Source organism: Paramormyrops kingsleyae, chromosome 3, assembly GCF_048594095.1.
Source record: "Paramormyrops kingsleyae isolate MSU_618 chromosome 3, PKINGS_0.4, whole genome shotgun sequence".
Classification (NCBI taxonomy): domain Eukaryota; kingdom Metazoa; phylum Chordata; class Actinopteri; order Osteoglossiformes; family Mormyridae; genus Paramormyrops; species Paramormyrops kingsleyae.
In genome coordinates, this window is record NC_132799.1 from 39,889,919 (window position 1) to 39,914,239 (window position 24,321).

General features: G+C 42.3%; 1 protein-coding gene across 1 annotated transcript in view; it reads left to right on the plus strand.

The window, feature by feature from the left end:
• The window catches only part of kcnq1.2 (potassium voltage-gated channel, KQT-like subfamily, member 1.2), a 135,490-nt gene that overhangs the window by 80,737 nt on the left and 30,432 nt on the right, over positions 1–24,321 (plus strand). The window contains exons 15-18 of the mRNA XM_072710286.1: positions 17,802–17,877; positions 18,349–18,443; positions 21,322–21,362; positions 21,457–21,518. Coding sequence (XP_072566387.1) covers positions 17,802–17,877; positions 18,349–18,443; positions 21,322–21,362; positions 21,457–21,518 — 274 coding nt within the window. The remainder of the gene's footprint in view (positions 1–17,801; positions 17,878–18,348; positions 18,444–21,321; positions 21,363–21,456; positions 21,519–24,321) is intronic.

A 24,321-nucleotide genomic window follows, 5' to 3' on the forward strand; every position in this document is an offset into this window, starting at 1 on the left:
CTCTTGTATTGGAAGGAGAACCAGAACCGATTCACTTATTTGGCTCAACTTGCAACCTAGCTATTCCTGCCTCATCTGCTCTTGTGGAACTCGTTATTAGTATTGCTGGCAAGATATTTAGGCCTGAGAGATGGAATTTTCATGATGATAAATTTCAGGATGTAATGATTATTTGATGCAATGAAAGGTCAAAATATATAAACTTAGCAGAAAAAGTAAGGAACTTTGTGTTTGGACGATTATTTCTTTGTTGTGACAATGCTTCTTGCCAATAAATCTTATACCGTTGGAAAGTCTGTTTATTTCCATTTTAAATGGTGCCACATTTGTAAGGAAAATCTATTTGTGGGCTTGTCATCATTTGGAGACAATCTCAATGTAGAGAGATATCGAGATGAGATTCTGCAACCAGTGGCAATCCTATATTTCAGTCTGGGACGAACTCTATCCTCCAAGATTACAATGCTTACCCCCTCAGCACTACCTCCAGATATCGGGAGTGGAGAGGATGGAATGGCCTGCCTGCAGTCCTGACCTCAACCCCATTGAACACTTGTGGGATCAGCTTGGGTTTGCTGTTCATGCCAGAGTGACCAACACAACCACATTGGCTGACTTGCGACAAATGCTGGTTGAAGAAAAGGATGCCATCTCACAGCATCAAGCTGGTAACAAGCATGAGGAGGAGGTGCCAAGCTGTTGTGATTGTGTATGGTTTTTCCACACACTACTAAGGCTCCTGTTTGTTAAATGAATAAATTGTTAAATTGCCAATATGTCTTATTTCTTCAGACTTCAATCATCCTATCCACTAAACGACACCGAACAACAGTTAATAGCAGAATCAGCTGTTTGGCATTGGCAGAGAAGACTTGGCAAGTTTTCCATGGGCGCAACCTCTGCTGCTCAGTCCACAAATGCATTTTCCTTACAAATGTGGTACCATTTAAAAGGAAAATAAACAGGCTTCCCAACGGTATAAGATTTATTGCCAAGAAGCATTGTCACAACAAAGAAATAATCGACCAAACAGAAATTTCCTTACTTTATACACTCACCTAAAGGATTATTAGGAACACCTGTTCAATTTCTCATTAATGCAATTATCTAATCAACCAATCACATGGCAGTTGCTTCAATGCATTTAGGGGTGTGGTCCTGGTCAAGACAATCTCCTGAACTCCAAACTGAATATCAGAATGGGAAAGAAAGGTGATTTAAGCAATTTTGAGCGTGGCATGGTTGTTGGTGCCAGATGGGCCAGTCTGAGTATTTCACAATCTGCTCAGTTACTGGGATTTTCACGCACAACCATTTCTAGGGTTTACAAAGAATGGTGTGCAAAGGGAAAAACATCCAGTATGCGGCAGTCCTGTGGGCGAAAATGCCTTGTTGATGCTAGAGGTCAGAGGAGAATGGGCCGACTGTTTCAAGCTGATAGAAGAGCAACTTTGACTGAAATAACCACTCATTACAACCGAGGTATGCAGCAAAGCATTTGTGAAGCCACAACATGCACAACCTTGAGGCGAATGGGCTACAACAGCAGAAGACCCCACCGGGTACCACTCATCTCCACTACAAATAGGAAAAAGAGGCTACAATTTGCACGAGCTCACCAAAATTGGACAGTTGAAGACTGGAAAAATGTTGCCTGGTCTGATGAGTCTCGATTTCTGTTGAGACATTCAAATGGTAGAGTCAGAATTTGGCGTAAACAGAATGAGAACATGGATCCATCATGCCTTGTTACCACTGTGCAGGCTGGTGGTGGTGGTGTAATGGTGTGGGGGATGTTTTCTTGGCACACTTTAGGCCCCTTAGTGCCAATTGGGCATCGTTTAAATGCCACGGCCTACCTGAGCATTGTTTCTGACCATGTCCATCCCTTTATGACCACCATGTACCCATCCTCTGATGGCTACTTCCAGCAGGATAATGCACCATGTCACAAAGCTTGAATCATTTCAAATTGGTTTCTTGAACATGACAATGAGTTCACTGTACTAAAATGGCCCCCACAGTCACCAGATCTCAACCCAATAGAGCATCTTTGGGATGTGGTGGAACGGGAGCTTCGTGTCCTGGATGTGCATCCCACAAATCTCCATCAACTGCAAGATGCTATCCTATCAATATGGGCCAACATTTCTAAAGAATGCTTTCAGCACCTTGTTGAATCAATGCCACGTAGAATTAAGGCAGTTCTGAAGGCGAAAGGGGGTCAAACACCGTATTAGTATGGTGTTCCTAATAATCCTTTAGGTGAGTGTATATACAGTATATAGATATATATAAATCTAGCACATCACTAGCCTGTAGTGTCTTCAAAACATATTCCTTTCCACATGCAGAATTGTGGGAAATTCTTAGATCTCAGTGTCATCACCTGCTACACCATTTCTGATTCTGTTCCATAAAACAAGATGTTCACCATTTTGAAATGTCCACCCTCCAAATCCTTATTCTGGACAGGGTTTGCCTGTCTTATGCAGCATATGGCACTGGTCTAGGATGGGGAGAACACAGAAACTCCACACATGCAAGATTCAAGCTGCCTTCCCTGGGGTTGTTAGGTGACAGACCTGCTCACTGAGCCACCACGTTACCCTGCTTCTCAGCACACTCTCTTTATTCTGATTTATTATTAAATTGTCATCCTGACCCTTGGTGGTATGACAGGAGCAGTTCCAGGATGCTAGTTTTTTTCCACTGTTGATTGGTATGAAACTCGCATCTTTTGACTGTCATACACACCAGTTTTTTGACAGTTTTTTTCATTGCATTCACAGATTTTATAAAAGTGAGTTTTCTCTTGTGGGAACCTAAAAAATGTCCTCACCGGGTAAAAAGTTATGGGTTTTTATCACATTGTGGGGAAATTTGGTCCCCCCAATGAAATAATCACAACAACATACACTATAGGCAATTTGGAAGACTGTGTGAGGAGACAAGAATACCCAGAGACATGGGGAGAACAGGCAAGCTTGCAGACATACTCAGAGCTGGCGGGTGGGAATCAAACCAATGACCCAGGTGTTGTGAAGCCACAGTGCTACCCTTAGTGCTACCTGCACAGGAAAGGGCTTTTCCAAAAAACACAGCCACACTGGGAGAGTCCCCACAGAGAGGTGGCGTAGTTGGGAGCCCATAAGAAAGCCCCAAAGTGACTAACAGGATGTGCCTCCTCTGTTGTACGTGTTATCTGACCCTGTTACACCAGTCAGGTGGTAGGGGGGCTCGGGGGGGATTTGCCTTCTTGTTTTCAGGAAGCTCACTTCCTCGTCTTTGATGCCAGGCTTCAGTTCTTGACCTAAAACTAGTGAGATGAAGACAAACAGCTGTGCTGTGTGAGAGAGCCTCTGTTTCCTGGTTTGCTGCTCTATTTCCGTTTCACATACCGCGTCCAAAACTGCTCTTACAGGTTAACCTGCCCAAGGGTAAAGAGTCAAAGTCATGTTCAAGTCTCCGCCAGGTGGAGGAAGGTTCATGATGTTGAGCTGAGCCATGTAGTAATTGCAAGTTCACATTTTGCCTGGTGCCAGGTGCGCTTTCACTTTTGCTTCGGATATTCTGCCATGTTTTTATTTTTTCAAAAAGAATTATTTTATGGTAAGGCAAAAACAAATACATTAAAACTGGCAAAATCTGTTGTAATCTCCTTTTGCTTTCAGAGAATATACTAAGGAAGTTATTTTACCCAACTTTATAGCCCACAGAGGAAACAAATAGCGATGTGTAGTTTTATCTAAAGGAAGTCCTGTTTTTCCTAATGAAAATGGTTCAGTTGGCTCTGGAGGTTTATTGTCTGCAGTAATTTAAGCCCATTAATTACCCATTAAAATACAATAGTAAAATTTGAAGTACCATTATCCCTGGTACTTGAAAAGACAGTAATCTTCCAGGAATTGTTAATGAAAAGACAAATGCCAGTTGTAACTGTTGTGAGCCCAGCCCCCCTTGTATGTGAAAACATGGGTCAGAGGGCATATTATATAATGCTGCTGTTTGGTACCTGGCAGCTGGGAACAGGTGAGAAGTGGGGGAGTGCCCCCCTTCTCAGCATTTCATACAGGAACTATGTCATTGTCCCCCTGCGGCACCATTTGGTCACTCTTAACACATCCTCAAGAAACTAAACAATGGCAACATAGTAGTAACAAGGTCTGGTACCACACATACTTCCAGGAACCCGAACAGCGAGGCATGTCTACCCACCTTTGGGTGACTCTTCTGCTGCTGTCCTTCAGCAACACCTCCACAAGACCAGGATGTCAGCTGAGACTGAGCAGGCCTGGGTTTTATTACAAAGGCCTTTGGATTCATGACGAGACCACGGTCCTCTTCAACATGCCCGCTCAACTGCGATCTGTGGTGGATCAGAACTAGGGCTGACTGACCAGCACTTTAATAGTTGGTCTCTGTACATCAAACATGGCTGATCTCTCTGGGTGTACTCACCAGAGTGAGGAATGGTGGAAGACACTATAGAATGGTGTACAGATCTACAAGAAACAAGGACTGGTGACTGGAAGGCGGGGAAGTTATTGCCGCAGAGTTTGTTACATACGTGTTTCTCATACTTTCAGATTACTGCTAAAAGATTCAAGGTCTTAATCATATGTTTTTAGTTCATAGGCTTTGAGCCAGATGAACTAGTCATATGGCTGGAGAAATGTGGAAATGGCAAGTCCAGCTGCCTCCTAGAATTTTCTGTCGTGCAGTTCCCTGTGTTCCATGATGCACACCCATGTCATACATCACGTTAAAGGTCAGCTACCTGCATGGCCAGATAAACAATGAAAGACAAAGCTACCCATTCAGTCTGCCTTCCGGTTCTTTCAGTCTCTCTCGCTCCCTTTCACATCGTCATACTTCCTTCCTTTATTGTAGTAACCTGTGATTTTCTTTGGGCTGGGCTAACAGTGTGAGGGAGAGGCTGCAGTGGACCTACCAGTGAGCTTAGGTCAATGTAGATGAATTTAATTGTGTACATAGGGTCACACTGTGACTGAGCTGATCGGTGAGACTAGGCCGCTATGGATGGGTCTGACAGTTAGACTAGGGCTCTGTGGATGGGTTTAACAGTGAGACTGGGGCATTATGGATGGGTCACCAGTAGGCTCTTTCACACTGAAGTTCTGGAACCTGGTCCTGGTTTACAAGTCCCCAGGCTGTCTTGACCTGGAACTTTTGTAGCTACTGGCCAGTTTTGTGTGTTGCTATAATAACACACAACAAGTACTGTGACCTTTAAGCTAAATAAGTATGAGAGACGCAAAAAGTTCATAGGTTAAATTTCCCACATAAATTTCATACAAAACTATACCAATGGAGGATAAGTCTTTTTGTTAGTTATTTGTTAGTTACATGATCAAAATGGGACAAGCTTTTTATTTATATTTTATCTGTATGATCTACAACATGTTCATGATTCTTATTAAGTCTGACCAGCAGATTGATCTTTCGTTTTCCACAGAATAAAAAACAGTGTAACATTATCCTGCTAAAAAGCAATAGGAAGTTTCACCGCAGGCACCAGCGATAATACACAAAGATATATTGGTTAGTGATCAAATTTTGCGATGCAGAAATATGGAGATGCAAGCAAAAAAAAATATTAATTGATGGATTAAATGTAATTGGGGTACAAAAATAACTCAATCTGCTCAGGTTTTGCTCTGCAGCATCTCTTTTTCTGCACTTATGTGTAACTTCCATGTTAGTGGCAGTGCTTATGGTAAAAAAAATCAGCAAGCTATCGTTGTAAGTGCCTCTCCAGTATTGAGACCAAGGCACTATGGACCAGCCCCACAAAAAACAAGGCACTATGGATAGGCCTAACAGTGAGACTGGGGCACTGTGTACAGGTCTAGCTATGACACTAGGGCCTGTAACTGTTTCCATTTCAATGTCTCCTGGTTTCCTGTGGTTCTTTTTGAAGGTGCTGGTGTCCTTTGAAGCCCTTTGCTGTGACTGGAAGCTGGAGAAATATGCAAATAAAATAAATAACAAAGGGAACACCGGCTCTGATGACCACATGTGCTTGAGCCAGCATCAGAGACCAGCATACTCTCTGTAACAGTATCCCTGCCTACTTTTATTCGGTTAATCAAAAGGTAGCGGCTGAGTCCTGATGGCCTTACAGTCAATCTGCTGTCAGACAGTAGCCCTTAGTGACAGGCAGCCTTTAATAGCCCATCTGCCTAAGGATCGCCTGTCTTGGTTTCTACCCCTGCGACTGCTGGAGTGAGCTCAATCATTTCTACAAATTTAACACCAGCTAAAGGCCAGGTATAAGACTCTCTCGAGGCAGGGCCAGCGGACCATGTCATATAGGGAAGGGAGGAGGGAACGGGGACTTCAGAGGAGTTTTGTGAAACAGCAAAGAAGAATGGAAATGAGAAACACCCTGAGGAAAACACAGGAAAGCAGACCAGGTCCTCGGTCCTGAGGGCGGGAGCTGGGTGCTGGAGGTGGGCGCTGGGTTCTGGGGGCGGGCCCTCGGTGTTGGAGGCAGAGTAAGAGCACTTCATACTGTCAGTGGTCAGAACTACTTGAACCAGCTGGCTTTACCCTTCCCTGGGACGTTCACAGCCTGCCCAGTTGATGTCTCTGTGTGTGATTGTGTGTATGTTGAGATTTGTATGTATGTGAGGATGTTTTTGTGTGATTACGTGTATACTGTGAGGTTAGTGTGTGTTACGATGTCACTGAGTTCATGGTGATAGTGTTTGTATGGTTATAGCACATCCTTATCATACTCCACCCTGAAGAGTTTATCTGATGGAAATGTGAATGCGCAGGCTGGTGGAACGTCAATGAGATGGATCTCCTTCAACTGAGTGTCTGGAGGAGTGCATGCACAGGAAGCTGCTTGATTTCAGACCTGATTTGCTAATAGGTAGCCAAAGCTGAAACGAGCAGTTCCAAATCAACAGATCTGATCTGCTATCAGCTGTGGCTACGCTGGTGCCCCATAGGTCAAAGAAATTGATTAGCACCATACTTTAGCAAGCTGTGAAATGTCTGAGTAGGAAGCCACACTCTTTTGGTCAGTGCCAGTGCTTGATAGGTTTGCTGGGGATGTGGCTAAAGCCTCAAACAGCTTTGCTAACATGGTGTCCAACAGTAAATCCATTTATAAGTAAACTCTATATTTATACATGAACTCTATTTATAAAGCACTTTAAAAACAACCTTCATGGACCAAAGTGCTATACAAAGTTTTTAACATAAAATAAATATAAAATAAAATACAGAAACACACATTACATATCGTAAACGGCCCACTCAAAATTTTCCCAAGTTTCTTTAAATGCTAAAGAATAAAAATTAGTTTTAGGTTGAATTTTACAATCAGAAACTGAGGAGGCACCGCTGATATGGATGGTAGACTGTTCCAAAGCAAAGGTGCTGCAATGGCAAAGTGTGATACTCCAGGTGCCCCCTCCCTGCTTTTGCTGTGATGTGGGAAATGCTAATGCTAACAGTGAAGTAAAGCCATCAGTGCTTGAAAATAGAGCTCATTCTGGCAGCAGCCTATCATTGTATCCCAGCAGTCACGCTTCAGGCTGTGTCTGTAGATGCAGTTTCTTAGCAACCCAAAGTGGAAGACAAGTTCGGATGCCCTCACTGGCTTGCAGGCTTTCGCTTCCATGAAGTTGCCTGTGTTGTATGGCTGTACAGTTTAGCCTGGGGCCAGGCATCTGTTCAGCCAGCTAGGAAACAACATAAAAGAGGGGCCATAATTAAATATTGGTAACACCTTACTTGACGAGACACTAATACTTAGTAACAACTTAGTTACTACTGAAGCACCAATCATGAACAAATACAGACTACTTGAAATAAAAGATGTCATAATTCATTAATGATGAACAAACATGAGATCAGTTTTTACTTGTTATTCATTACTTGTTCCTTCAGTGGTCCACAATGGTTCACAGAATTAACGGATATAGTAAGAAATATAATAACTGCTTGAGATAAAACATGCATCACGATTCATTAATGATGTATTCACATAAGATCAGTATGTAATTAAAACTTAGTTTGTGGTTAATTAACACATAAGTAATAGCATAAAACTATATTATTTGTGCCCCGTCAAGTAAAGTGTTACCTAAATATTTTTGCCTTATATAGTATGTCTCTGGTGGAAAGGGTGTGATGTTAAAGGCTGGAGGTCAGAGGCCTGTTTCAGCTGTTTTTCTTATTTATTTTTGTATCTGAGCATGACAGGCTGCCTTTGCTGCCCCCTTTGACGTCCTTTGGTGTGTGTGCATGGGTCTATCTGGGCTGTGGGCTCTGATCCCTGACTTCTCAGTGGCTTCTCTCACAGATTACAGACGTTTCTGGAATAAAGTCGTATCTGAGATGCATCATTTGTAACCTAAAAGAGCCCTGTAACATCCCTTTCATTTAGCCCTTTCCTGAATTTTGACTGTTTGGTTTGATTTTAGTATGAAATCGGATTATCTATCTGGAAGTCTGATTTTAAGGCTTTTTTTCTCCATTTATTTAACTGGGAACAAATCAGAAGCAGCAAATCTGATTTGCTTATTTTAACTGGCACTGAACATGTTGTTTTTTTGACATGGAGGTTGAAATGCTCCACCAGCAGTTTGTACAACACTTTTGCAACATGTTCTTCCTGCTGTTCCACAACTTTGTCTTTTAAAGAACAGCAGTGAATTGTAACTGGATCCCCCTCGCCCCCCCCCCCCCACTAGGATTTATTATATAGTTTACACAGAATTTCCCCATTTCATCATAAGGTTTTCCCTCCAACCTATAACCCTGCCTCCCTCCATCGCCATGGAGACTGTGACGTGGGCAGTGCATAAATGGCTGCATTGCTGATAGACTGGGTTCTAGATCATCTCTCCTCATGCAGCTGTTCAGATTCAGGGGCAGGAACAGTCATTCTCAGAGTCACGATTCATCTGGACCAGCGAGGGAATTGTAGAGGCTTCACTACAAAGTGACATTTCACTGCTCGTCACACAGCATATCCCAGCCATTAAGGTTCATGGTGCTTTAATGTCACATGTACGTCTGCAGACCATAGTGACAGATAAATCAAGGTAATAAATACCAAATGGTATATAACATAGAGGCTGCTCTTGTTCAAGATTTACACACTGTGATGAGACACATTAAGCTGAGAGGTCATGAGAAGTTTACCTATAATGCGGTATGAAGTCCTCTCGGCCGAAAAAACATCTTTAGAGCCCTTAGGATTTTTATTATTTTTTTTCTTGTTATGCACCGTACATTAAATCCCTAAAACAAAGGATCCAACAACATCTAGGACTGTACGATCTGTCCAAGACCCCAGGCTGTACCTGCACAGCACCTGGAGGACACAAGCAGATCTGGATGGTCTCCAAACCAGGGTCATGTAGCATGTTAAAAATCCTGCCAGGTAAGACACGTCATGCCCGAGAGAACAGTGTGTAGGGAAGACGTCAGCTATAGAGTGTGGGTTCAATACCAGTCTGCTCTCTGTCGATGGCTAGTCCCAAAGCCTTTTTTGTGATCTGTGTGAACCAACAGACCTTTGTTACTCCTCCCCAGCCCCCCCACCTCTTTACCAGCCTCAGGTGTATTGAAATACAAGGCAGGCTGGGAAGTAAATAGTCATCATTTTCTCACCAGACTTTCCCTAGACGCCAATGAGTCAGAACAGGGCGCCGGTTACAGTGGACTTTATTATTGCAAATGGGGACCTGTTTATGAGGTAGTGCAATGAAACCGGAATGTTCTTCTGTGTCCTATAAATAGGCTGGCTGGAGTATGTTTTTGTGTATCTGTTTTTTACTTTCCTGGTATTTCCCAAGGTTCAGTCTGCCAACCACCACATTAGACTATTGGCTTTATGGTATGTGCCCCCCACCCCTCCATTTTACATCAGGAGTATGGCAACACTGGCCTCAAATCTGAGCATGTAATGGGAACGAGGAGTATTAAGTGCTTCTTCTCCTGTTTTTCATCTTGCTTCCTGTTTGCTCCTGCTGTCCTGTCACCCTTTTTTTCTTTCCTCTTCCCTTTCTCATGTCTCCGCGACAACGGCCGATGGACTCCCACCTGCAGTGAGTTTAGGACATGCTGAAAAGCCATTAACAGCTCCAACAGAGAAGCGGTGCTCTACAGGCAACCGGGCAGGGGTTCCAGCTTCCTGAGAGATCCCTTGGCAGCAATTTGAGGCAGCTTGGAAAGGTGTGACTCCTCCCATTTCACCGGCCCCCCATCATTACGTGAGGAGGGGTCCACCTTGGAAGTTTGGGTCATAGAAGTCAACCAGAACTGTGAATGAGACATCAGAATAGCAATGGTGTGAATAAAACCTCAGGTTTATGTAAAGGTGAAGAATGATGTCACAAGCTGAGCAGGTCAACACCTCTCCACAACCCACTCAGAGAATGCATCCAGCCTGAGGACCCACCCCCTCAGGCTCACTCCCCCCCAGAGCTCACACTGGGTTCATATGCCGGGATTATCACACGGGGGGTGAAAAGCAACCCTGAATAATGGAGGTGCTTCTAAGGAGAGGAGTAATCCCTTAAATTGCTTGGAAAAACAATGGTTCTGTGTGGTCCCCCCCCCCCCCGATTGCAGTAAATAGCATCTTTCTGTGACATGCCTAATCCTGCTAAACAGCACAATCCTATTAGCCTGTGAGTTATACAACTCGCTGCAGCACGTCACTTGTCCTTTGGCTTCAATAAGCTGCTGACTGAGCTCAGGTCTCCACCACCTCCCTCAGTCCATCCAGGTCCTTCTCCTGGAACTGCTTTTGCATTCTGAGGCAGTCTAGACATTGAGGGTTGGTGCAAGGAGGTGTGTGTAAATGTGTGTGAGTGAGCAAGCTGTTAGTGTGTCTCTGTGTAAACCTGTATATCTGTATCTTATCTTTGTGTATGTGTATGAGTGTCTGTGCCTGTTTGTATATGTGTTTCTGTTTGTGAGTCAGCATCCTGTCTGCGTGCGAATGTTTGTTTGTGAGTTTCAGAATCCAGCCCAGGAACAAATTAGCACTCTAACTATTTACAGTACTTGAGATCCTTTGTGAAACTGACATGACACAATCCCCGTCTTAGCTAAAAAATGTAATAATAATAAAAATCCAGCCAGTCCAGGGGGGTATTCCATGAAGCAGGATTAAGGGAAAGTCTGGCTTATTTCGATAAGTCTGTCTTATTTAAGTGAGAGTTCCGTTCCATCAACGTGTCTTAAATGAATCCCCGCTGAGTTGCCATGGTAACTTGCACCTCCGAACAAGTCTGCTCGGGACCAGGCTAACTGTCTCGCTTAGTTTAGCGTTGTCTCAAAGAACGTCCGTCGTGTGGGAACAGATTCCCAAAAGATCATTCCGTAGGACGACATTCCGCGATTTTACTATTCATGCCATCTAATCTGTTGAATTATATGTCATCTGACATTATATTTTACATTATCTGATTGATTTTTTTGTTAATTTGTAAGGTGTACCAAAATGACATGATTTTGTTTGAGTTAGCGGGATAATGAGTCTTGTATATGCGTATATTAAAAAATGGAAGCTTGTAGTCAGTGCTGTGAGTAAAAGCAAGACGAGAAAGCAGAGAATAAAAACCATCTTTTCTGAAGTAAAGCTCTGCGTGATACTTTCATAATATGGAGAACAGAGCTGAGATTGCTACATAATCAATATAATAAAGCCTATAAAATCACGTCTTAGCATTCCAATTAATTCCAAAATAATTACAGTAAAATCCCGTTATAGTGGACTCGCTTGTAACAGAATATCGTCTATAACTGACGAGGTCCGCTGGTCCCGGCCGTGCGCCTTTACGAACATGCAGAAAAAGCATCGGATATAGCGGACTCGCATATAACGGAATTTCGCTTATAATGGACAAACAATTTCGTCTCCAGGGCCGCTTTTAGATGTGGTTCTGTTCGGCTATAACGGACATGCAGTTCCACCTACAAGGCGTGTGGCATGCCGGTGATATCCAGCGCAGATACGTACGTAGTCGGTATTATCAATAGTCACATATCTGGTTATGTAAAGTTGGATTACTACATGTACAATATAATAATCTATACCACAAGTGTGTCTGCTGGGGTGTGGCATGATTAAATGGTCTCGTGTAGTTGTGTTCTGGGCATACAGCAACTCTGGATATAACGGACTGTTTTGCCAGGTCCCTTGAAGTCCGTTATAACGGTATTTTACTGTAAAATAAAAGCGTACGCTTTTACAAAGGTCAAACATGAAATGCAATGACTGAAATTGAAAGAAAATCTGTTAAAATAATATGAACAGGAAGATATTTTTATATTTTGTTTAGTCACAGTCTACTTTGAAAGTTTATAAGTGAAAAGCAAAGACAAGATACGTTTTTTTGTGTAGAACATTTCACACGGATGTGACTGAAAGTACTTTACGGACATCAAATAATATTATACAATAGCAATGACATGGGAACTCAACCCAGCTGGTTCCTAGTTGGCTATGGGAATCGAACCAGCAACTTTCGCGTTATAAGGTGACAGCATAAACCACTGTACCACCGTGCCAAGCACTTGCAGCATTTACGTAACTTGTGCATTTAATCTGTCTGTAATGCATTGCCAAGCCAACTCTCTGGCTGTGTTTATGGCCACAGTATTGCCTTTTTTAACGATTACATCTTTGTGTTTTTCATACAGCTCCATCAGCAGCGTTTGTTCTGCGGCGGAAAGAAACACCGATCTCATTTTAACACTTTCCGACTCATTTGGTCGATCTATCGTTCATCCATTCATTTGGACTTCTTAAATATCGTGGGTGTGCGCACTAAGTGAGACTATGCAAGTCTGCCTTGAATAAGCCTCGATTAGTTAAAGCTGAACTGCGTTCGTGGAACGACATGAGGCTAAGTTTAGAGATGGAGCTAATTTGAGTCTCACTTTTTCGCTTAAGTCTGGCTTTATTTAGTTACGTTCATGGAAAACCCCCCAGGTACAGTATCTCTTCAGACCTTGTTTATTTCTATGTCTTATTACATAATGACATCCCATGTAGCTATTTCTGGGTGTGCTCCCTGTAGTGATCTTACCTGCCAGTCTTTTAGCTATGATTTTTCCAGATGAGAAACCATTGCTCCTCAAATTTTCCACAAAGATTAATGCATGCAGGTCCCACAAAGAAGACAAGGCATTCTCTGAGTGCTCATTGTCATTTTCTAGCAGTTTCTTTTGTGAGAGAATCCCAGGTTATAACCTAATCAGCCTCCACACATACTTTTAATTGTGGATTAGCAGGCCCTCGTGTCTCTCACTCTTTCACACTCACTCACTTTCCCTCCTGTCCATGTCTGTGTTTGCTTTGTGTTGAATGATTGTTTGCCTCACTGTTTCAGGCGATATACAAGGGATTCACAAATGTGTCACAGATGTGATTTTTCATTACCCTGTTGTGTGGTCAAAAAGCATGAGGCAGGGGTGGGGGGGTGCTTTTCTTTGTTGCAGTGAACTAAAGACTCCCTATGAAGCGCTCGTTCATCTGCCTCAAATGAAACATTTGGATGTTGAGCGCTGTCAGCAAGTTCTGCTTCTGACTCCTCTCACCCTTGACATGAAAATGAGGGTATCGCTTTGGATGAAGTCATGCCATTGCTGAGTCATCTGTGTATGGGCTGCGTCAATGCTGTTAGGGTTAACCTCATCATTTATAGCCTTCTTACACAACTGCACACATGCTAATTGAGATTATTTTTGTTTCCTGCTAATAGCGAAGGTATTATATGTATTAACTGTCACACATCCTCCTGAGTAAACTTTTTCCAGCAATCCTCTCCTTTTACAGTACAGTAAAACCTCGGATTGCGAGCATAATTCATTCCGGAAATGTGCTCGAAATCCAAAGCACTCATATATCAAAGCGAATTTTCCGATTAGGAATAATGGAAACTCAGATGATCCGTTCCACAACCCAAAAATATTCATATAAAAATGATTAATACAAAATATAAAGTAAAAATACATTAAACAAATTAACCTGCACTTTACCTTTGAAAAGAATCGTGGATGGTGTGAGGGAGACGAGAGAGGAGGGTTATCTTGTAGGACGACTTTCACTATAACTAACAGAATCACTGCTATCTGTTGGCTCACTGGAATCTTTTTCTTTTTGTGCGACTTTAACAAGGTGTAATATCTTGGTGGGGAAAGGAATAAAACTCTCGGGGACGCGTTGCAACCTTAGAAAACTTTTTACTAACTCAAAACTCAACTCCCACAGCACGTACCAACATGACGTACACCAATCACCTCCAGACTCAAGGGCGGGGCTACTTGCTCCCAGAACCAATCACATCACTGTGATAAACTCTGTCTATTACACAAGGAACCTATCCAATGACTGCCACTTTTGCCTACTTTTCGATTTCACGGAAATGTGGATATTGCATTGTCGTTAAACAGATTCATCGCTCGCACTGCTACGCCCTTATTTGGGTGGCGCTTTTCTACTAAATTTTGACTATACGAGTGAGGCATGCAGACTGAGACCGAGCATGGGAAATGATTACCCACAATCCCGCAATGAGAGAGAGAGAGAAGAACCATCGGCTCAGTTGTGATCACGTGACCCTCGGCAGTGTATAAATAATACTCATATTGCAAGACCTCGCTTGTTTATCAAGTTAAAATTTATTTTAAAATTTTGCTCATCTTGCAAAACATTCGCAAACCAAGTTACTCGTAATCTGAGGTTTGACTGTATATATTTTTTCTGGTGGTATGGTAGCTAGTAGACAGGAATTATGACTTTTTACACTTTACGGGCACTTGTCTTCTTTTTCTCCTGCTCTTCTTTTGGTCTTTTTGTTAAAACAAAATGATTGAGTTAACTGGATAGATAAGAGTTGCTTTACAAGGTATATCCATTTATACAATTTTTTGCTTTTGCATTCTGTTGAATTCTTTTTAATTAACCCTGTATCTTGCCTGAGGGTCACTATTCATTATCTTTCAGCAACAACTCTTTCAAAAATCCTCACATGACATATTAAGCATGCCATTCAAGCTGCAATTCTATGTAGGCTACATTTCTCTGAAGAAGGTCCACCATTTCTGACAGTGATGAGCTGGCAATAGGATGACCTGAGAAACGAGAGAACTCTAAAAAATTCTCCTGGGAAAAAGATTATAATTATAGAAGAAACTTGTATTCTGGTTTCTCAAGTTGATTGGTGATGTTTGGAGTTTTAGACAGAAGGGGAGTTCGAGGAGGAGTCTGCAGGAGCCACTGTTATCTGTTACCAGCGGACAGTTTGAATCAAAATAATATACTACAGAGTTCTGTTTGAGATATGTGATATGAAATGAATGAGGCATCACCTATGGAGGATGATAGTAGCTCTGAGCAATCTCAGAGAACAGTCGATCATTTGACAGGAAGCTCAAGGAAGTGGGACAGAGGAAATGGTAGCCCCAACGTGTGGCATTGCTCCTCTTGTTCCTTTGTCTGCTGTGACGCATCATCCCAAGGTGGTTGTCCCGACCACCGTCCAATGAGTCTGTGTACATTTGGTCACACTCCCCAGGGACAGGAAAGGTGTGTTTATTAAAGCCCTCTTTGATCCATGATTTATGTTTCCTGGCTCTGTTATTGTCAGCTAAACCCTTCTCTTATCCGCCCCTCTAATTGAGGCCTAGACTGACTTGTTGAGTTCACAATGGGAAGAACCTCGAAAGTACTGTAGTCAAAACAAGTCCGTCTCCTGACGTGGTACAAGGAGCCAGACCAATTAATAGTCTGTGAGGTGCAGTTGGGCAGCAGTGACCTCATTTCCTGACACCTCCTTTTCCCTTCATCCTGTGACTTCTATCCACTCCTGACCCCTTTTTACATCATATGTGGCCTTGAGCAGGTCTTCGGGTTCATTGTTGCTTGTCCGCTTTGTGATTATTCAGAGTCTGTTTAGCAGCTCCTGATCTTACCCCCCAGCTTTTACCATTAGATAATTACAGAATGTTTCTTTATTAGGTCAACATTATGTGTGCAGCATGTGACCTTCTGTAGATCAACTTGTAACAAAAGGCCTTTAGTTACTGATGGGTCATAACCTTTTTAGGGAAGAATGGTCACAAGCTTCCACTGTTTACTCGTGAAGCAGAGTGATCCACCTCCTCACCCCATATTCCACACCACTAACCCACCTGTGCTGCCCCTCCCAGCACTCCAGGCCACAGTGGACTCAAACCGTAAGGTTCCAGCTTCATTATTTTGTTTTATCTGTGTTTGTCATCTGTCTGTAGTTAGGTTAATGTGTGTCAGCACTAGTAGAAAGACAAACACATTAAAAACTTCAATAAGGCTTTATTATTTCAGGTAGCTAGAAGAAAGAAAACCCTTGATGTGTCTGCCCAAATAAAGAACAATAATGCATCTCAAAGTAATATTTACAGAGATAAGATTTTATAGGGACTTTTTCAATGAACAATATCCTGTCCAGGTACAGCCCTCAAAAACAGGTATCTGCTCTGTCTCTGAAAACATAGTCTTCCAAATCACAAAACCAATCATAGCCCTCCAAGCTAAGGAACCAACCAGTTACAGCCCTCTAAACTCTGTAACCAAGCATAGCCCTCCAAACTGTGAAAGCAGAAATAGCTCTTCTAACTCTGAAACAAATAAAAACCCATCAAGAGCTGGTGTGACTTAGAAGTATGTGGTCATGCAGGGCTCTTTGGTGGTTAAGAGAAAACATAAACTGTTTTTTCCAAGTATTTTTTGTACATATGGTTCTGTTCAGCTGGTGGTTGGCAGTTTGTTGGTGTTGAGGTGTCATTGGAGTGGTGAGCAGTGTATGAGAAACTGGGAGATAAGAGTATTGCTTCTGAGAAAAGGACATGCTGGATAGTGCAATGTACCATTTTAAACAGTGTAAAGATATGACATTCAGGTCAATGATTTTACATTACATTTATACTGACAACTGTTATTGAACGAAGGGCAAAGAAAATAATATAAATGATAGATAGTGAGAAGAATCTCATTAATCGCTAAGAAGAGGACATTCATCCACCCATTCATCTATCCATCCATTCATTTGCTTATTAGATGCCATTGTCCAAAGAAACGTACAGTTGTGAAAGCACAGTCAGTCCCTGGAGCAATTGTGGTTAAGAGCCTTGCTCAAGTTCCTGGTGGAAAAAACCCTCTGCTGACCACCAGATATGAACCAATGACATTCTGATCACAGGCATGGCGCTGAGCTTCACTCACCATCACTCCCATAACAAATGATGATGGAAGAGCATTTCCTACTACTAAAATATGATCTCTGAACCAGATATGTTTACACATTCTTGCCCTTTAAGCCTGGAGCCCATCCCGAGTGGTTCAGGACATGAGGCTCGGGAACACCCAGGACAGGATGCAAGTCCATCGCAGAGAACACAAAAAAAAGCTTACTTTATGGGCAATGTCAATACACCGGCTATGGTATGTCTTTGGACTGTGGCCAGAAGCCAGAGTCCCCAGAACAAACCTCAGTAACACGAGAAGAACATGTAGAAAAACTCAACACAGACAAAGCAGGGGTGGGATTTGAACTCAGAATGCTTGAGGCATCAGCTCTATCCACTGAGCCACCATGCTACCACACAGTTTACAAATGTTATTTCTAAGCCACATAGATTTTTCTATATAGATTGTTCTGCTAGACAAGGTGTGAGAGGATCTGAAGGTGGCCTACATGCAGGGTCAAGGCTGACTAAAGCAGAGATTACCTCGGTCTGTCTCGTCTCACCTCCTCCAGGTTGTCTAATGCCCACAGGTCTGCTGTCAGAGTCATGCGGAGGATGCAGTACTTTGTGGCCAGGCGAAAGTTTCAGGTATAACGGGGATAAATTACAGGGTGTGCAGTAGGATGGGTGGGAGAGACACTGTAACTACATCATCAGGGTTAAATCTGGGGAGACTGACCTGGGCAGAGACTGACCCATCTGGTCAGACAACAAAGATCATCATGTATTGGATACACACACATCACAAGACAAATACATTTTAAACCAGATCTTAACTCTGTTATTTTATTTTGTAAAGTTTACATGTGTCAAGATGTTATTTTACCGGGGTTTTTAATAATACAAACCTTGAAAAACTCTAAAAGAGATGTTTTGACTCTAAGAGAAGTAAAAGACAGGATAGTGTTAAGGGTCTACAGTTTCAAAAAGCAGTAAGTGTCCTCTTAAAAACTCAGAGCAGACTGCATAAACATATGACTTGCATCAGGTGTGTTAATGGGGAAAAGATGGTAATGATAGGAGACACAGCCAAGATCTTCTGCCAACTTGTCTCCTCAGCAAGCGCGGAAGCCATATGACGTGCGGGATGTGATCGAGCAGTACTCCCAGGGCCACCTCAACATGATGGTGCGGATCAAGGAGCTACAGAGGAGGTATGGGTCTGTTGTCACGGCGATGAGACGCGTGCTGAACTGAGGAAGACTATCGAGGAGAGCATCAACTAGGCATTTCATCTCTTGTGAGGGAAGCCAGTGTCGAGTATCCCAATGAGTACCTCTGAACTCGTATTTCACTACTCCTGCTCAAATCTGTAAGGCAGATGAGGAAAGGAGGGTCCAGAGTTACTGGAAGAATGGAGTGGGGAGCTCATTTGGTTTCGCCCGCATGCAGCTGGCTGCTGGCAGTAGTAACTAAGGAAGTGACTCACTGTTGAAAGTGTCTCCTCTGTGCTGTAGGCCAAGTTCATTACTGCTTCTACTGAGGTGTCCTGATCTAAGCCTTAGGCCTGGATTAAATAACTGAACTGATGAATATCAAAAGCAGATTAACTTTGTCCCTTTTTATTTTTCTGATCCACCTTTATCTCAAAGCATTTATTTCCGCTGCAAATCATCTCATGATTTTTGTTGAGCCATGTTTGAATGTACCTCAATGATTTGTTTGCCATCTTTATCTCTTGTGCGACAAGCTGTGAAGTTCTCTGAGTGTTTAGACTGCTCTTTGCACGAGGAGTCATCAGTGTCACAGACGGGCTTCAGCTGAAGTCATTTTACATTGTAATCCATGATTGCTTATGTGCTCTGTCCACGTACAATCTTTCAGAACAGTATTATTTTCATCATTTCAGTACTATTAAGATTTGCTCTTTGGAAGATTTATAGTACACATATTAAAAAAAGAAAACCATAATTACATAAGTAGCAGGCATTTATCTTTTCATTTTTGCAGGGTCATCCATTCAAAATTGATGTTTTATGTTGGTATTCTACATCTCTTTGTGTTCCTCAATTCCTCAGCTGTGTGACTTGATAATTAAAACAGCAGCTGATCAACTGATTAGTTAGTCTTAATTTAACTTCTAAATCTTGCTGTTCATTTTGCATTTTATTGTAGTGGGATTATAATATAATACTATTAGAAAAAAGTGATGTAGATTTCTATGGAAAACAGATACAGACGATGGAGCGATAGAGGAAAGAAAACAAACCTTCTGGCCATGGAGAACTTCCTTAACAGGAAGAATGTAGTGCTGGGGCGTACCATATTATAGCAGGTGTTTAGCTAGAAATAGATTTTGGGTGTTAGAAGAAGGATTATACACTCACCTAAAGGATTATTAGGAACACCATACTAATACAGTGTTTGACCCCCTTTCGCCTTCAGAACTGCCTTAATTCTACGTGGCATTGATTCAACAAGGTGCTGAAAGCATTCTTTAGAAATGTTGGCCCATATTGATAGGATAGCATCTTGCAGTTGATGGAGATTTGTGGGATGCACATCCAGGGCACGAAGCTCCTGTTCCACCACATCCCAAACATGCTCTATTGGGTTGAGATCTGGTGACTGTGGGGGCCATTTTAGTACAGTGAACTCATTGTCATGTTCAAGAAACCAATTTGAAATGATTCGAGCTTTGTGACATGGTGCATTATCCTGCTGGAAGTAGCCATCAGAGGATGGGTACATGGTGGCCATAAAGGGATGGACATGGTCAGAAACAATGCTCAGGTAGGCCGTGGCATTTAAACGATGCCCAATTGGCACTAAGGGGCCTAAAGTGTGCCAAGAAAACATCCCCCACACCATTACACCACCACCACCAGCCTGCACAGTGGTAACAAGGCATGATGGATCCATGTTCTCATTCTGTTTACGCCAAATTCTGACTCTACCATTTGAATGTCTCAACAGAAATCGAGACTCATCAGACCAGGCAACATTTTTCCAGTCTTCAACTGTCCAATTTTGGTGAGCTCGTGCAAATTGTAGCCTCTTTTTCCTATTTGTAGTGGAGATGAGTGGTACCCGGTGGGGTCTTCTGCTGTTGTAGCCCATCCGCCTCAAGGTTGTGCGTGTTGTGGCTTCACAAATGCTTTGCTGCATACCTCGGTTGTAACGAGTGGTTATTTCAGTCAAAGTTGCTCTTCTATCAGCTTGAATCAGTCGGCCCATTCTCCTCTGACCTCTAGCATCAACAAGGCATTTTCGCACACAGGACTGCCGCATACTGGATGTTTTTCCCTTTGCTCACCATTCTTTGTAAACCCTAGAAATGGTTGTGCGTGAAAATCCCAGTAACTGAGCAGATTGTGAAATACTCAGACCGGCCCATCTGGCACCAACAACCATGCCATGCTCAAAATTGCTTAAATCACCTTTCTTTCCCATTCTGACATTCAGTTTGGAGTTCAGGAGATTGTCTTGACCAGGACCACACCCCTAAATGCATTGAAGCAACTGCCATGTGATTGGTTGATTAGATAATTGCATTAATGAGAAATTGAACAGGTGTTCCTAATAATCCTTTAGGTGAGTGTATATTTATATACTGTAATAAAACTATACGACATATAGAACTATAATAAAATTGTGGGATGACGAGTAACGGAACCATTTTGGCATCAAAATGAGGAAATGAAGAAAACACAATAGGTCTTGGGGCACAGAAGGGCTACACCTATGTAGAAGGATGACTGCCAGAGGGATTGAATTTACACAACTTAGAGAAAAACATGCAATCCAATTTTATATAAGAATTTGGGATAAGGGAAAGACAAACTGAATGTATTTTCAAAGTGTGTTTCATCAACTATAATGCTCATAAGGGTTATATAGGATCTCACATTCTACTCATGTAACTAATGTCCATGGTCTCTATACTGTACACATCCAGCCAGACTTGCTCAGTATATCAATATCTTTCCTTGTGGATGACGAGATCCAATCCACAAGCAGCAGCCATGGACTTTCAAGGGTGTGTTTAGCTAATGACCGCAGTTTTTTCTTGCTTTCCCTCCTTTTTTACAGATTGGATCACACTATAGGAAAACCAGGAATGTTTCTGCCAGGTAAAGCAACAGCTGTGGCCTAATCAGTCTACTCCCGGCAAATTGGTTTCTCGAAAGCACATTCCATGACCTACTTATATTTTATTTTTTGCAGAAAAAGGTGTAGACAAAGAGTACTACACTGTTGGAGCCAGACTGATCCGATTGGAGGATAAGGTAAGTAAAAAGTGCTTCTCCTAGCCTTCTGATTGGACAGATCTAAAGAGGCGCAGAAGCAGTGATTTTATCTCTCATGCAGTATGTGTTGCTGTTCCGCACAGCACATCTCCAGATCAAGCAAATTCCCTCCTTGCACTCGACAATAACATAATCTTTTGGCTGCAATCTCTCTAATCTCTGCCTCTTACTTGACAAGCAAGGTGTTACATACTTCCCCGGCTTTGCTTAGCCGTTCCATTGTTTTGTCTATGGCAGGCTGCTTTACATTGTTCTACAAAAGACAGTCAAAACAGATTTTTATGCCACAAGAAAGGGGATATAGGAGGGAAGTGAATGAAACATATTGACACAGTTCCTTTATGAGTCACAGTATTGTAGACTTTGTAATTTTAATGGACTTCCAGGTCATGCAGAGACAGCCCAAAGCACAACGGACGCTAAAACTAGGGAGACGCTTCCCTTCCTAAAAATGATTTAATATGAAATATATTAAGTCTGACTCAAAGCACATAAAGGTGACTCTAAGTATAACGGACTGTTCTACTGAACAAAACCACAGCCCATGGAGTCATCCCAGTCAGAGAGGTGTTAGTTACTCTGTCTCTCACTCTCCCTCTGACTCTCCCGATAGAGTCATCCCAATCAAAGAGGTGTTAGTTACTCTGTCTCTCACTCTCCCTCTGACTCTCCCCATGGAGTCATCCCAATCAGAGAGGTGTTAGTTACTCTGTCTCTCACCCTCCCTCTGACTCTCCCGATGAAATCATCCCAATCAGAGAGGTGCTCATCACTGTCCCTTTGACTCTCCTCATGGAGCCCTCTGAGTCTTCCCCCTGTCTCTGCTCTGGTCTTAGTGATGTCAGTACAATGCAATGACACACATTCCTGTGTTTACATAATGACATCACATATAGCTCAGTGGGCTAGTTTTCTCTCCTGATTCTGCAAGTTTTGAATACCAGGAAGTATTTTATCATGTGCATAAAAACCCTGCCTACAGTTGTCTTCTCTGCACTGCCTGTTGTTTACGGTCTGTCTATCTTTCACGCACCCATTCCTGCAAACACTTCTGAAATGCCCAAAGGACAGCTATTACCCATGATGCATGTCTGCAAGGAAATGTTACTAATGTGACCTAATAGATAGTAACCTCATTACCTTAATGTTGAAACAAAAAACCTGCCAGCACACGGATTGCTGCTTAACCGTTGCCCTTGTGTCGGCACCTGTGATAGGGGCCATTAAGATAATTTGTTAGTTGGGCTCCTGCTATTTTCACAGGTTGAAGTTCCTGTGGTTTCAGAACCTTGCAGACAGCAGGTATTTGAACCTAAATTTCACTGTTGTTAAGAGTCTCTGATGCTGCCAGACCTTGTTCATTCTTTAATCCTTATTACCCTCTTACCATATTCTTACCATAAAAGAATGTAAAGTGAGTGTGAATGCCATTGAGTGGCCTATTCCTGAACATAATTTGATTGGAAAGCAATGGAAACTTTGTAATTGTCCCACAAAACTCCAAAGGAGTGCCAACAAATTTGCCAAAAAGAGCCTAAAATAGTGGAGAAACTGATATTTATGAAACAAATTAACTCCTGCTGTGCTGGAAGCTTGTCCTGAAGCACTCAGGGCAAGATTGTCAGCAAGATGTTCTATCTTAATCCATCCATGAGATTTGATAGGTGTCCCTCAGAGGAGCTGCCACCACTGGCCACAGGACCAAGAATAGTGAATAAAATTGGGGTTATAAGGAAGAACCTGTCAGACCTCAGGAGGACATAAAGTGATCTAATTTATATAGGTCAGGGCTGAATGTATCTCCTCACCATACTTCTCCCATGTCCCCTACATTTGCATTTCATTGGGCCCAGCCAAGGTACTTTGCCCTCTATTGTGAGAGCGCCATTCACAAGTGCCTAATGATGGTTGTTATTTGGCTTCTTTTTTTCAGTTTCATTCTCTCCTCAAGACAAATTCATCTTTTATTGTGGCATTTCTGTGTGGTGTTATGCATAAAGCCTTCTTAGTGTCTCCTTCCAGTACACTGTGGGACAGTGACTGATTCAGAAATTCACATGTACACGAAATGCTAGCCGTTCTTCTGTTTTGCAGACCGACAATGGGGGTCTAACCTAAATGCACTGCACGGGAGCTTCATTGAGATGGATTACAGACAGACATTATCCCCCTGTCGTAAAGCATGGAAGGACGAGGAAATGAATAAGTGGAGCAGTCAGAGACAGGCTAATTGATGGTGTATAAATGATGCATTGTAAAGCAGTTTGTATAACTTGCCATTGTCAGACGTAGCATCCACGGATTAAAGTACACACTAGAAATGCACACTAGGAATGCTAAATCCCAGTGGATGCCGTTAAGGAAGAGGGTACTGCCTAGTAATTTGTAGACGCAGCTGAGCGTCCCACTCTGATTCTGTACTCATATTCACACAATGTTTGTTGAACACAGACAGGTATTTTGTCAGAGTACTGCATGATTTATTTTTTTATTTTTAATCACAACGGAATAAATTAAATTGACAAAGAATATTTGAATATGTGATCCATATTTTAAGTATGTAAAATAAAGGGACATTTTCCTTGTCATCAGTCAACCTAAAAAGAAGCCAAATGAAAGACGCTAAAAAGAATATATCAAGGTTGTTCTGGACTGAAACAACTGAAATAAGGGACTGTTCAAAACTGCTAAGTTAGTGTTAAGGATCCATTCAGTGTCAAAGGTCCGGCATATCAAACAGTAAAATGCCGATTGACGAGTGCCCCCGGCACTGTGAATCCCT